The sequence below is a fragment of the Bufo gargarizans genome, unplaced genomic scaffold (assembly GCF_014858855.1).
Source record: "Bufo gargarizans isolate SCDJY-AF-19 unplaced genomic scaffold, ASM1485885v1 original_scaffold_2047_pilon, whole genome shotgun sequence".
NCBI lineage: Eukaryota > Metazoa > Chordata > Amphibia > Anura > Bufonidae > Bufo > Bufo gargarizans.
This window is the reverse complement of record NW_025334620.1, coordinates 71,962-86,511: the sequence shown is the minus strand read 5'-3', so window position 1 is coordinate 86,511 and position 14,550 is coordinate 71,962. Positions and strand designations below refer to the sequence as shown.

Sequence of the window (14,550 nt, the reverse complement as noted above, 5' to 3'; positions counted from 1 at the left end):
TTCTGCTCCTGCACGTACTCACCCTTCTTCTCCTGCACGTACTCACCCTTCTTCTCCTGCACGTACTCACCCTTTATCTCCTGCATGTACTCACCCTTCTTCTCCTGCACGTACTCACCCTTTATCTCCTGCATGTACCCATCCTTCATCTCCTGCAAGTACCCCCCTACATCTACTGCAAGTATACCCCTTCTTCTCCTGCAAGTACCCAAGCTTCATCCTCTGCAGGTACCCACCCTTCATCTCCTGCAATTACCCACCCTTCATCTTCTGCAAGTACCAATTCTTCATCCTCTGCAAGTACCCCATCCTTCATCTCCTGCAAGTACCAACCCTTCTTCTCCTGCACGTACCCACCCTTCATCTCCTGCAGACAGAACTTTGGTTCAAAAATAATGTACAATGGGATCTAAAAGAAGGAGTAAAACAGTATAATCTTCCCCACATATACTACTGTCGAAAGACACAGACATAATGTGCCATAGACAACCATTAACCTATCAACAAAAGCTTTTGGCGCAATAGTGTATCACATAATCAACCATTAATGTCAATGGGTACAGTGTAGTACTACATTCAGGGCTCCTTCATATCCACAATGGTTTCAGTGTTTCTGAATGTGTATTTAAAAAAAAAACTTGATTTCAGGTGTTTTTCATGGCAATTCATTTCAAATTTGTTCTTTACATTTGTAACATAAATGTTTGCCAATAAATAAAAAAAAAGCGGTTAAAGGGTCGAAAACGTTTCAAAGACTTTTGATATATTATAGCACCATATGAAAAGTTTTGATCGGTGGGGATCCGAGTGCTGAGACCCCCACTGATCGCTAGAAGGAGGAGAGAGGAAAGGCGTCTCATGCAGTGAGGAGACCGTGTGATATGCAAGTGCATCTCTCCCTTTTTTCTATGACAGGGTCAGCAGAATTTTTTAGAAAGCTTTTGATATGTCATAGAACAGGGTGAGCAACCTTCAGCACTCCAGATGTGGCAAAACTACCACTATAGCCATCTTTTCACCACAGCTGGAGTGCTGCAGGTTGCTGATCCCTGTTCTATTTCTCTAAATTCTGTGGCGCTTTAAAAATGTCACAAAAGACGCTGCAAGACACTGTGAATCCGGCCTCATACCTGCTGTATGGAAATAAGTGGATCCACACACAACAGCTGATACGGATGACAGCTTTATTCTGAGAAGGCGTCCGTCTGATCCCTACCTCCTAGTCAAATTCTGCAGTTCTTATGACAATTTAAGGAGTGAATTTGACTTATTTGGCCTAAAATGTTCACAGAAATAGATAGAAAACAACTCAAAAGAGTAAAGGTGTAGACAGAAGTGAAGATCAGGCACTGGATACTTAGATACTCGGATCTGCCAGGTAGTGAGAACCTCATCATGCCTGATGAAAGTGGCTCAGCAGTTGTAGATGAAGCAGAGCCTCTAGAACTGACGGCAACGCCCCCATTTCTCCTAGAGCCTCATTTGCATAAATTAAAACATCACCTTTCTCAGCAATGTGGGCACATATGAACATGGGATCATTTTTACGCAATTTTTATTTTATTTTTATATATATATATATATATATATATATATATATATATATATATATATATCAACATGTCATAAGCTTTTATTGTGCCAATACTTATTTTGGTTTAAGTTGTAAAATAATTTTTAAAACAAAAAAATATATAAAAAAAATTAATAAAAAAGAAGAAATACCTCATTAATACCCTCCGCTGGTGTTGAGATGCTGCACTGGTCCCACTGCTCTCCACGTTCTGTTCCTGACTCCACACAGGAAGTGGCTACAGATGTCTGCTCAGCCAATCAGTGGCCACCTACCTCAGCCAGTGATGAGCGGGCAAATCTACTCATTAATTTCCTGTATGTCAAGCTGGGAGCAGTAAGTGGCGGGCAGCAGGACTGGAACAGCCCCAAATGAGGTGAGTAATTATTATTTGCTATGTTTAACCCTTTCTGTCCCTCCCCTTTTTTTTTTTTTAAATGTTCATATGTGTCTGCCCTGCTGAGAAAAATTAATTTTTAACATACCGGTATGTAAATAAGCGTCTAGGAGCAACGGGGGCGTTGCCTTTACACCAAGAGGCTCTGCTCTCTCTACAACTGCCGCACCTTCTCCACATTGATTGACAGGGCTAGGCAGGTGTGATGACGTTTTAACCGCCTGGTCCTGTCAATCAAAGTGCAGAGGACGTGGCAGTTGCAGAGAGAGCAGAGCCCCTAGGTGTAATGGTAACGCTCCCGTTGCTCCTAGAGGCTCATTTGTATATATTAAGACATCTCTTTTTTCAGCAATGCGGGCACATATGAACATGGGAGTAAGATGTGGCCAAGAGTGTGTCTCTTAATACATTTGTTGCATCTTGTGCCAGAAACTGAAATTTATGCTAGTTTCTGCCAATTTACACCAGTTTTTTGGGGCAAGAGCAACAAAGAAATGTTAAAAGTTTTACATTTTGACACAATATGTAAGGTGCATAAAAATGTGTGACTTTTATACATTTCTAAATGTGACCCCATGTGCTGCCTAAAGGTGGAATTCAGTTTAAAGGGAATCTGTCAGCAGTTTTATGCTGCTAGCGCATGCCAATGAGTCCTCATATTCATGAGCTCACGGCTATCCTCGCCCACCTGCCTCTGACTGAGAATTTCTTCTTTCTTTTACGCAACGGCCAGTGAAGAGGGACTGGACAACCTTCTACATTGGATCCTCATCTTGCGGCTGCACATCCGAAGGCACCCGTTTTCTTCGTTTGATATGACTACAGTAGAGTTGTGCCTACCATAGCACAACTCCAAAAGGAGAGCCTCTAATCACTAAGCACTTTTTGTCCTATTGAAGTGCTAGATCGTACTGCCCAATTGAGCGCTATTTTCTTGAGCCTTAGGCCTCATGCACACGACCATTTTTGTGGTCCGCATCCGGGCCGCATTTTTTGCACTTCAATGGGGCCACAAAAGATGCGGACAGCAATCCGTGTGCTGTCCGCATCCGTTGCACCGCTCCATGGCCCCGCAAAAAAAATAATATAACCTGTATTATTCTTGTCCGTTTTGCGGACAAGAATAGGCATTTCTACAATGGGCCGCCCGTGCCTTCCGCAATTTGCGGAAGGCACACGGACGGCTTCCGTTTTTTGCGGATCCGCGGACCACAAAAAAAACGGCACGGTCGTGTTCATGAGGCCTTAGGCACATCCACTTCGTATTGTGTCAATTAAACAAGCATTCTGCTACGGGGATCTGTCATGTCACCAGTTTATGTTGCCCTTAGTTAGGACGCCATAAAACTGGTGACAGACTCCCTTTAAGGAGCTGCATGAAGCTCCTGATGTTAAGTAGGACCACTTCCCAAAAGCAGCTGTTACTGATTAAGATATCATCTCCATTAGACCAGCGCTGGCTCCCTTTCTTGCTAGCTCGTACATTACTCACATATCCATTGTTCGGGTTCTGCAGACAGAACCAAGTCCAAAATGAGGAGGAAATTACAAACACAGTCTATCTTAGACCCCTTTGTAAAAAACAGGGGGTATGACAAGACTGGGAGTCTCTGAAGAGACTATGAGGGCTGCGGATGCAGTCGGGCAGAGCTTCCAATAGCTTCACTATGGCAGCAACACAAAAAAACAATGCCCAGATCCAGGATTTATTATTGCAATTAGTCATTCGGACTCATTAAAGTCCCTCTCGCAGAACTGGCATGGAAACTATAACCAAAGCTTAATCCAAGCCGAGCTTCACATAAGCAAGTGATACACAGATACCAGCACAAGTCTTGTGATCGCTATTCCACACCTCATGCAGAGTGTTTCTCCTAAAAGCCCCTCGTGGGAGATTTCTCATGTCAGCACTGCTGTGCATCCGTAAAGTGGTTGTTCAACGGTCTACAAGTGATGGCCTATTCTAAGGATAGGCCATCACTATCTGATCAGTAGGGGTCCTGCACCCTGCACCCCATTCACAGAGTCTTTTTTCAAGCTATGAGCTAAACCGTTACGACACAAGTTCGGCGTACAGGGTTCAGGTTATCTAAGAATTCTGTGATGGATTCCGCTACCACGGACCATAAGGGTCTATTCACACGTCCGGAACTATTTTGCGGTCCACAAATTGCGGATCCGCCAACCATGGACACCAGCCATGCGCGTTCCGCATTTTGCGGCCCGCACATGGCCGGAACTATGATAGAAATACCTGTTCATGTCCATGACAAGAATAGGACATGCTCTATTTTTTTGCAGGGCCTCGGAACGGAAGTGCGGATGCGGACAGCACATGGTGGTGCTATCCGCATCTTTTGTGGCCCCGTTGAAAATGAATGGGTCTGCACCCCTTCCGCAAAATTGCAGAACTGATACGGACCAATTATGCGGACGTGTGAATGGACCCTTAGTTATGGTCCGTGGTAGCAGAATCCATAACGGAATTCTTACATAACCCGAACCTTGTACGCCAAACTTGAAACACAAGTTCAGTCATCCCTAGTTGCGACCACAGGGGTGAATAAAGTGTTTTTCTTTTCACTAATTTTTTGTGAGAGTGCTGCCATTTATTTTTTATTCTTATATTGTCCTGGATTTGTTGCCGGATCCATTGGCCTGCACCTCCATATTGATATTTGGCCCGCTGTGCTGCCATTGTTATATATATATTGTGAGACAGTGACAGGTCTCACTCAGGTTAGAGGCAAGGAAGGGGTGGATAGTTCGGTCCACACCCCTGTTCCACCACAGGTGAGAGAAGCTGGAGGTAATCAGCCTAGCACAAAGCACCTCCTAGAGTGTCAGAAAGGGGGGAGTGTGTTACCTGTGGACAGAGGCCTGGAGGCTCTGTTCAGTGTGGTCCAAGCCAGGAGGGCTGAGTGACCACGATTCCCCAAGAAGACACTGGACTGGAGACAGTGGGCGTACTGTGCTCTGTACAGCCAGGAGGCTGTGGGACTTTGGCTCAGAAAGCCGCACGTGTTCACAGGGTGTGAACAGGGACTTAGGTGAGTCAGGCATCTATTTGTTTAGTTAGAGCCTAGCCGGGCAAGTGTTTGTTATTTTGTATTATTGTTTATGCGGATGTGCCGCAATAAAGCACAGTGTTTGGATCTTAAACTTGGTGTCCTGAAGATATCTGTGCGAATGACCCCCAAATAAGAGGCGATCCCTTACAATATATATATATATATATATATATATTCGGGTTAATCCTGCAGTATAGAAATTTTTACTAGAGGTAGGTGTGTGTGTGTGTGTGTGTGTGTGTGTGTGTGTATATATATATATATATATATATATATATATATATATATATATATTATATAAAATGAAGACACCGCAGCACATCCGTTGGTGAAAAATTGTGGACCTTTATTCACCCATGCTACGTTTCAGTCCGCTTACTGGGACCTTTCTCAAGCCTTGAGAAAGGTCCCAGTAAGCGGACTGAAACGTCACATGGGTGAATAAAGGTCCACAATTTTTCACCAACGGATGTGCTGCGGTGTCTCAATTTTTTTGTATCATACACCCTGGTCAGGTGTTTTTCATCGCTGGCACCCGACTATCTACTACTAGGTGTGCTGCCCTGGATTTCTGCTATATATATATATATATATATATATATATATATATATATATATATATATATATATATATATATATATATATATATATATATATATATATATATATATATATATATATATATAAATATATAAATTTTAATTACTCTTTTTGTGAGGCAAGGTAACCAAAAAATGGCTGTTCTGGCACAGTTTAAATTTTTTACAATGTTTACCAAAGAGTAGATAATGTGATATTGTTATAGAGAAGGTCGTAACGACGCAGCGATACCGAATGTCAATTTATTTTATTTGGATTTACACAATAAAAAAAAATTGGAAAAAAATATGCTTTTGTGTTTCTATTTTTTGAAAGCCTTTTTTTAATTTTTGGGCGATTGTGTTATGTAGGGTCTCATTTTTTGCGGGATGAGATGGTTTGTATGGTACCATTTTGGGGCACATATAACTTTTTGATCGCTTGGTATTACATTTTTGTGATGTAAGGCTACTTTCACACCTGCGTTCAGGTGTCCGCCCGTGAGCTCCGTTTGACGGGGCTCACGAGCGGCCCTGAACGCAGCCGTCTGGCCCTAATGCATTCTCAGTGGAGGCGGATCCACTGAGAATGCATCCGCCTGCCAGCGCTCAGCCTCCGCTCCGCTCAGTGAGCGGACACCTGAACGCTGCAAGCAGCGTTCGGGTGTCCGCCTGGCCGTGCGGAGGCGAGCGGATCCGTTCCGACTTACAATGTAAGTCAATGGGGACGGATCCGCTTGAAGATGACACCATATGGCTCAATCTTCAAGCGGATCCGTCCCCCATTGACTTTCAATGTAAAGTCTGAACGGATCCGCTCAGGCTACTTTCACACTTAGAAAAATTTTCTAAGTTCTAATGCAGACGGATCCATTCTGAACGGAGCCACCGTCTGCATTAATATGAGCGGATCCGTTCAGAACGGATCCGATCGAACGCTAGTGTGAAAGTAGCCTAAGGTGGTAAAAATGGCTTTAAATTTTTTTTTATAGAACAGGTTGTTACGGACGCGGTGATACATAATATGTGCATTTTTTAAATTTGATTTTACACAATAAAAGCATTTTTGAAAAAAAAAATCATGTTTTTGTGTCTCCTTTTTCTGAAAGACATATTTTTTATATTTTTTGGGTGATTGTCGTAGGTAGGGTCTCATTTTTTGCAGAATGAGGTGACAGTTTGATTGGTCCTAACTTTGGGTACGTATGACTCTTTTGATCACTTTTTATACCATTTTTTGGGAAGTGAGGTGGGCAAAATTTCAATTCTATCATAATTTTTTTTTGTATGGTGTTCACCGTGCAGGGAAAGCAACATGATCCTTTTATAAATCGGGTCGTTACGGACGCGGCGATACCAAACATGTTTAGTATTTTTTTTAACCAATTATATGTGCGGATATAGGAAGAAGTATGTTTTTTTTTTTTTACTTATTTTTTTTTTTTTACTTAGTTTTTTTTTTTTTTTTTACACTTTTTTGACCAAGACCCACTTTGTTCTTGAAGATCCAGTGGGTCTAATGGTTTACAATTACATTTAGTCTGATCAGGCTCCTGCCTTTAGCAGGAGCCTGATCAGGCTCAGATATACCATGGCAAGCCAGCAGCCCGATGATTAGCCCCTTCCATACTACGGGCCCTAAGGACAGTGGTATGGGAGGGGTTAAATGGCCGACATGGGTGCCAGCACCGATGTCGGCCATTTCAAGCAGATTGTCAGCTGTGTGTTACAGCTGACACTCTGCTCCCCTCAGCCATCCTGAAGGTGGAGGGGGGATGTTGGGGTTCTCTGTGCTGCCGCGCCGTCCTGAAGGGGAGGGAGGGGCTCCGCTCGGCCATCCTGAACTAGGAGAGGGGGTTATGGGTTTATGTGTCCAGCCTTGACAGGATGGGGGGCGGGAGGCATGCAGGACAGCTGTGATGCCATTCTGAAGGGGGGTGGTTTTGACTTGCATCACTACACCGGCCATACAGAACGGGGGGTGGGGGGGATGTTCCCCACACGCTCGAGAGCAGCCTGCTGTGCATAGGAAGCACAGCAGGCTGTAGAACCAAAACAAAAAAAAAAAAATAAGGATAAACAGAACCAATTGGAGTCATTATTTTCTCCACAAAATAAATTTTTTTTTTTTTTTACAAAGGTGTTAATATCCTTTAATAAATCGCATAACCCTTTTAAAGGGAGTCTTTCACCTAAACTGACCATTATACACTATGATCTGCATTATAGTCCCCATATTGGAATGCTACTTACCGTATAGCTGTCCGTCGCTTATTTTCGCAAAAAAAAACACTTTTATTCAATATGTTAATTAGGTTCTGAAGGTGCCCAGTGGCGGTTTTCAAGCGGCCAGTGCCCAGGCCCCTCGTCGCTTTTCATATGAAAACACTGCCCTTTCACCTTTCTGGCCCACCCTAGGTTCTTCAGAAATCCAGCGCTAGCGCCGTTCACAAGATTTGCCGCTTCTGCGCACTTCATTCCCCATTATGGGCAGAGGCACAAGGCCGGCTAAATGTACGGGCTGGCACATGCGCAGTAAACGCTCTTGTGCCTCTGCCCATAATAGAGAATGAAGTGCGCAGGTGCGGCGAATCTTGTGAACGCCGCTGGCGCTGCATTTCTGAAGAACCTAGGGAGACAAACTGCCGATATGGAAGGGTGAATTTATCATGCGATTTACACCATTTATGTTGCATAAAAAGGAGTAAATTATAAATTCCTTTAGTGACTAATAATTTGTGATTTTTATCGCCCTACATCATTTTTAGTCAGTGGAGAGAAAAACGGAACCCATGAACTGCAGTTTCAGTCTGGCGTATGGTAATTCAGACTGAAGCTACAATTTTCACCAACTTTTATGCAAAACTACTTATACATCAGTTTCATAATAGTCACCAATCTATCTGCTACTGCTGAGCCAAGAGCTGCAGGAATACGGAATTTCCAGTGGCTGCGCAGCCGCTCTGACTACAGGCCGCTGGCAGCGGAGTACAGCAGCTCGTAGTCATGCTTCTCTGGATAAAACCTGACGTATAACTTTCAGTCTCTGCCGACAGCAAACAAGCAGCCAAAATGTCAGCAGATAGGGCGGAAAAGAAATCCGATAAAATATGCGCAATTTTAGCTTCTTTACATTTTCCTTGCAGTATATTACGAACCATCTTGGGATATCATTAGGGATGAGCAAATCGACTTCGGATGTTTCATCCCTTAGATATCATCTTTATTTCCATTTTTAGCTTCTGGTGAACTTTCTACTCCCAAAAAAAAACAAAAAATAAACTAAAAGCCCGGTTGATGGCATTTAACCTGACGACCGCAGCTACTGGGAAAACTTGTGAACTTGCACCTATCCAACACCTATAGACCTATGCAAACACAGATTAGAGTGACAGACCAGACCACACTGGAGCCATAGTATATAGAAAACTGTCCAAACACAGGTTTTTGCCCAAAAAAGGGGGTTTTGGCAGCACTCGAGGGATTAAGAAATAATCTGTTCTAACAGATGCATTAGCAAAAGAATTGAGAAAGGCATGGAACGGTGTGGAGTTCACGCTCTCATTAGGACTTCCAATCATAAAGCAAGATACCTCGGGCGCCTGATGGATCACACTGACCTATTATGGTAAGGATAAACTGTGTTATTCTTCTCATCAAATCTGATGGACCAGGAAAGAGAAGGCTCCAATGCAAATATCTCCCCCGGGTCTGACAAGAAGCGGGTTAAGCACAGTGGCTCCACTTCTGCTCCCGGGAAGGAACTGCATGCACCGCGGCAGATGGGGGGAGAAGGAGCTTCTTCAACAGCGGGGACAGCCCCTCGCGGGTGAAGAACTCTTGTAGATGAGACAAATCGATTCAGGAACCATGATTCAATATTGGATTTGCTGCAGATTATCTCCACATGGCCGGACAGAATTGTGCAGATTTTGAAGAACACAGATTTAATGCAGAGCACAGTGCGGCTTGGATCTGCAGATACCCCTGTCGAGTTGATAAAATAAGTGGTAGGAAACTTGTGGCAAACTCTGCAACATTACATTGTGTGAGTCAATGGGGAATTGATGTTCTTCAGATTAAAAAATCTGCTTCACAGGTCAAGATCCACATGAAAAATCTCCGCAGCTTGTGGATAACATTTTGTACCATCCCAGTTTAAATCTGCAGCAAGTCCGATACATGTGGACTCACATTAATAGGAGGGTTCATGGAAAGAGGAGTGGAGAGGATCCAGAATGTAATGAAACATGGGAGACGGTGTGATTAAAGGGGGTTCTCCCATCCTCAGGATAGGTCATCAATATTAGATCGGCGGGAGTCCAACTCCAGGCAGCGCCGTCGATCAGCTGCATAAAGACGTGTGACGTCATGTTCATTGGTCAAATGGCAGCTCAGTCCCATTCAAGTAAATGTGGCTGAGCAATACCAAGCACGGCCACTATTCAATGAACGGCACTGTGCTTGATAAGCTGGGCTCCAGTGAGTGCCATGGCTAGGTGATCGATGGGGGTTTCGGATCCCGGCTGATCTCATATTGATGACCTATCCTGAAGATTATCTATCTATGAACCCCTTTTAAATTTTCTGATTTGACCAACTTTATTAATAGTATATAGTTAATCCTGTCTAGATAGTTCATGATAACGTTGCAGTGACTTACTGAAGATACTTTGTCTTTGATCGCTCTTCGAATAAGGAACACCGCTGCCCTCAGCATATTCTTTAAATCGTCTTTGGAGGTTGTTGTGGGCACGTCTGACAGCTTCTTATACACGGCTACTAAGGCATCTTCTCTGTAAGACCAGGTCTTAGAATAGGCTCCTGCAACCTAAGACAAACACACATTCATAATATATAGTGAATACAATCCCTTTCTTTATTTGCTTATCTATTAGCATTTTTCATTGACAGATGCTTACCAAAGCTTCACCGAAGACTTCAATGGCAAATCCAGCCTCTCTCAAAGCTTTCTCGGTCAGTGGCTCTGGCTCACCGGTGATCCTGCTCCTGGGGGTATCCCCAACAACATCGTCATTTATTTCGGACTCCAGGTAATTAAATGAATCATCATTCTGCTTCTTCTGAGCTGGAAGAGGTCGCTCGTCATAGGGTAAAGCATCAACCTTAAAAAACAAGAAGAAATATAAAAAGTCAACTAGAAGATTACACCAAAATCCCTAAAAATCCTCTATAGCTTTTTTAAATCGGTTGGCCACAAACAATATTTGTCACTTATCCAAAGTATAGGTGTGGCTCCATCAACTGATGGGCAGGGGTGCCTGGTGTCGGACCCCACCAATCTGATATTGATAGTCTATCCAGAGGATAGGTCATCAATATCGAAAGGGTGGAAAACCCCTTTAAAAATCTTAAATATATAAGAGATTATTTTTGAGCATTTTATACTGATGACGTGTACTGGCGATAGGTCATCAGTATCTGATTGGCGGGAGTCCAACTGCCGATCAGCTGCTTGAAGAGGCCGTGGTCCTCCGGTGAGCGCCACAGCCTCCTCACATCTTACCTTAGGCCAGTGATGTCACATTCATCAGTCTAGGCACAGCCTAGTCCCATTCAAGTGAATGAAGCTGAGCTGAAATACCAATCATAGCGACTATCCAATGTACGGCGCTGTTCTTGGTAAGCTGCGGTGTTCACCAGAGCGCTGAGGTCTCTTTAAACAGCTGATCGACAGGGGTTCTGGCTTCTGGACCCTCATCGATCAGATACTGATGACCGTATCCTGAGGATAGGTTATCAGTATAAAATACTATCCAGAAACACGTCTATATTAGGCGTATTTCTGGCGCAATCTGTGATTTTTTTTCCGCTCTCACACCAGGTCTAAAAAAGTGGGCGTGGCGTGGGAGGGGCAAAGCTGGCAGGCCCGTCTCATTCATCATTTTCTACTCCTGTTTTAGGCATAGAAAACAGTCTAAATGTAAGACAGCATTTAGACGGGCGCTGGATATGCCGAAATTATGTAGATGCCGGTGCCTGTTCATAACTTCGCTGGATCCACCGCCAGATACAGGGGTTATTAAGACCAGTGTCTAAAACGCTAGTCCTAATAAATGACCCCCTATGTCTTTTATACTTATTAAATTACCAGTAAATTACCGGAGCAAATCCTATAGCAGCAAAATGCAGAATACTGCTAACATCCCGGCTATTGGAGCACTTACACTGACGCTGGGAACAGCTGCGGCTGGAGCTGGAGGAGGAGATGGAGAACGGTGCTGCGGAGCAGGCTTAGGAGAGGTGACTTTCAGTTGTTTTTCGGGTGCCACTTGCCGCTCCCTTTTCTCCTTATTCTTCTTCTCTGTACTTCTCACTTTGTCTGGCGGGGGAGAGGCTGCTGCTTTGTGCTGTTGCTGAGGCTGGGGGCTGGTTGCATGCTCCAGTGGGTCCAGAGATGGCTCAGGAGCTCTACGTATCTTAACGAGAAGCAGGACATACAGAACGTTAAGAGAATGAACAACGTACATTTAATTAAGGAACAACTGTATTCATATTCCCATTAACCAATAAGACTTCAGCAGTCAGAGAGCAGTGTGTGGAGAGAGGGTCCAGACGGGGGGTCCTACTTACCTGGCCCACAGTGTTGGGAAAAGATTGTTCCTCTGCATTATAGGGAGTGAGCTAAGCTATTAGCGTGTGTGTGGACTGGTTTCAGAAACCATCAGCAAAATAGTGAGTGCAGCTCTGAAGTATAATAAGGCTGTAACTCAGGATCAGTACACATTAAGTAATAAATGTATGTACACAGTGACCCCACCAGCAGAATAGTGAGTGCAGCTCTGGAGTATAATACAGGATGTAAGTCAGGTTCAGTACAGAATTAAGGAAACCTATCAGTTGTATGAGTGCTCTGCAGAATCATTTAAGGAAGCAGTCAAGGAGTTCAGGCACTGCTGTAACACCCTACTGTGAACTATAGGATGCAGGAACTTTTTAGCAAGATTTTTTTGCTAGAACTGACCCAGCCGTTGTGCTAAAATCTTGTATTGAACAGTTCCAGCTCCTGAGCTCTCCAATACACAGCGCACTGATCAGACCCCAGATGCATGACGTCGCTCATCTACCTGCCCCCCGTCACCGAGTTACATATTTTCTCCAAAGCGGAGGGTGGGAGCCGGGACTCGCCAGTGTGCACCGTGTAGTGTACAGCTTGCGGATGTTCTGTACAAGATTTTAGCATAGCAGCTGGGGCAGCATCAAACTGGTGATAGATTCCCAGTTTTAGGTTTTCTTACAAAAAAAAAAATTATGAATATGAACTAGATATTACACTTGGTTTCCTTTCAAACTTTTTTTTTCCCCCAGGGGAAACATGGACAAAAAAGTCAGGGAAGTTGGAGGACTACAGGTCTCTGACCAGTGCCATACCGCAGTAATACGCACTGGGTTTTCAATGTCTGTGGCACACGGTCAAAGATCTTATCTTCTTGTCCTTCCTCTCCTGTCATTAAAAAGCTATTAGGAATTAAGGAGAAATCCCTCTATTCTGTGAAACCTGATCTCGGTTCGGGTGGTGGTGGGGGGTGATAATTCCTCGGGAATGTCCTGTCACATAGGGAAATATTTGTTGTATCTGTTAACATATAGAAAAAAAACTGCTATCAATGCACAGAAAGAATGGTGCTTTGATACTGCGTCTGAAGGCTTTCAATGAACATGTTAACCCCTTCCCTTTCATCGCTGTAGTATTGCGTTTCTGAGCGCAGTGAGTTACCACCCAGCATTTTATGGTGATGTGATGGCAGATACCCAGGAGCTGCGTCTGTGCCATCACTTGTGGGTGACAGCTGTATTATACGGTCCTGGCACCCGTATTCCCAGCAGGGAATCTGAGTTATTGCACAGTTAAAGCCCTGAGATGAGCTGTCAATGCTGACCGCGGCATCTAAGTGATTAGAGAGAAGGACTGGCCCACCTCTCTCTCCTCATGGGACCCCCAAGATGTGACCATAGAGTGGTGAAATGCCTCCCCAGAGCACTGATGCCTCTTCAAACAGCTGATCGGCAGGCGTGCCGGGTGTCGGACCACCACCAATAAGGTATTGATGATCTATTCTGAGGACAGGTCATCAATATAAAACACCCAGAAAAAAAAACACTTAAAAAAAAATTATTATAATATATATATTGTGGGGTTTCGCTCTGGTAGATAGGGTAAGCGGGCGCAGTACAGAGGCAAAATACAAGTTCTTAACTCAAAACGTCAGTGTTAATTCACACTTGAGACAATTGCACAAAACTTTGCAGTCTTGGTGTTAATTCACACACAATGGAAAGTTCATATACTGTAACACAAGTCATCTTGCTTCCCCAGCGTGCAGCTCTCAGCCCTCCAGCACGGCACAAAGCCTCAGATCCCCAAAACAGAGACATCTCTGCTGAGCCCAGCTGCCTATTTAAGGACAGCAGGTGCTGCCAAAACCCGGATCGGTACTTAAACTCCGGTCCGGTATTTGACCTCACCTGGCTGGAAACCAGCCCAGCCGCGCATGCTAGGAGGAAAATACCTGCCTTGCCAGACACAACTCCTCACTGTGTCACTATATATATATATATATTTATATAAATTGTTTATTGTCATAATTAGTGATAAGAGCAGCGAGCTTCAGATGCTACATCTGAAATCACTAGTATCAACTGGCCTGGGCGCGGCTAAGCTCCATTCAAGTGAACAGCGCTTAGCCCTGCCCAGGCCAGATGATACTAGTCGTCACGTCACTGGGCCTGCGGTAAACAGTGAGAAGGCCGCGGCGTTGCTAGAGCGCCGCTGCCTTCTCAAACAGCTGATCGGCAGGGGCCCCGTGTGTCGGACCCCCGCCGGTCAGATGCTGATGATCTATCCAGAGGATAGATCATCAGTTAAAACAAACTGCAGAACCCCTTTAAATTGGCTTCCTATGAAATTG

At 44.2% G+C, this 14,550-nt stretch overlaps 1 protein-coding gene across 2 annotated transcripts in view; it reads right to left on the bottom strand.

Annotated features, from left to right (window-relative positions):
• The window catches only part of LOC122923902 (centrosomal protein of 104 kDa-like), a 139,373-nt gene that overhangs the window by 77,797 nt on the left and 47,026 nt on the right, over positions 1 to 14,550 (bottom strand). For both annotated transcript variants that reach the window (XM_044274762.1, XM_044274763.1), the window contains exons 9-11: positions 11,809 to 12,060; positions 10,543 to 10,746; positions 10,284 to 10,451 (exon numbers count right to left, since the gene is read on the bottom strand). In XM_044274762.1, the coding sequence (XP_044130697.1) occupies positions 10,284 to 10,451; positions 10,543 to 10,746; positions 11,809 to 12,060 (624 nt within the window). The remainder of the gene's footprint in view (positions 1 to 10,283; positions 10,452 to 10,542; positions 10,747 to 11,808; positions 12,061 to 14,550) is intronic.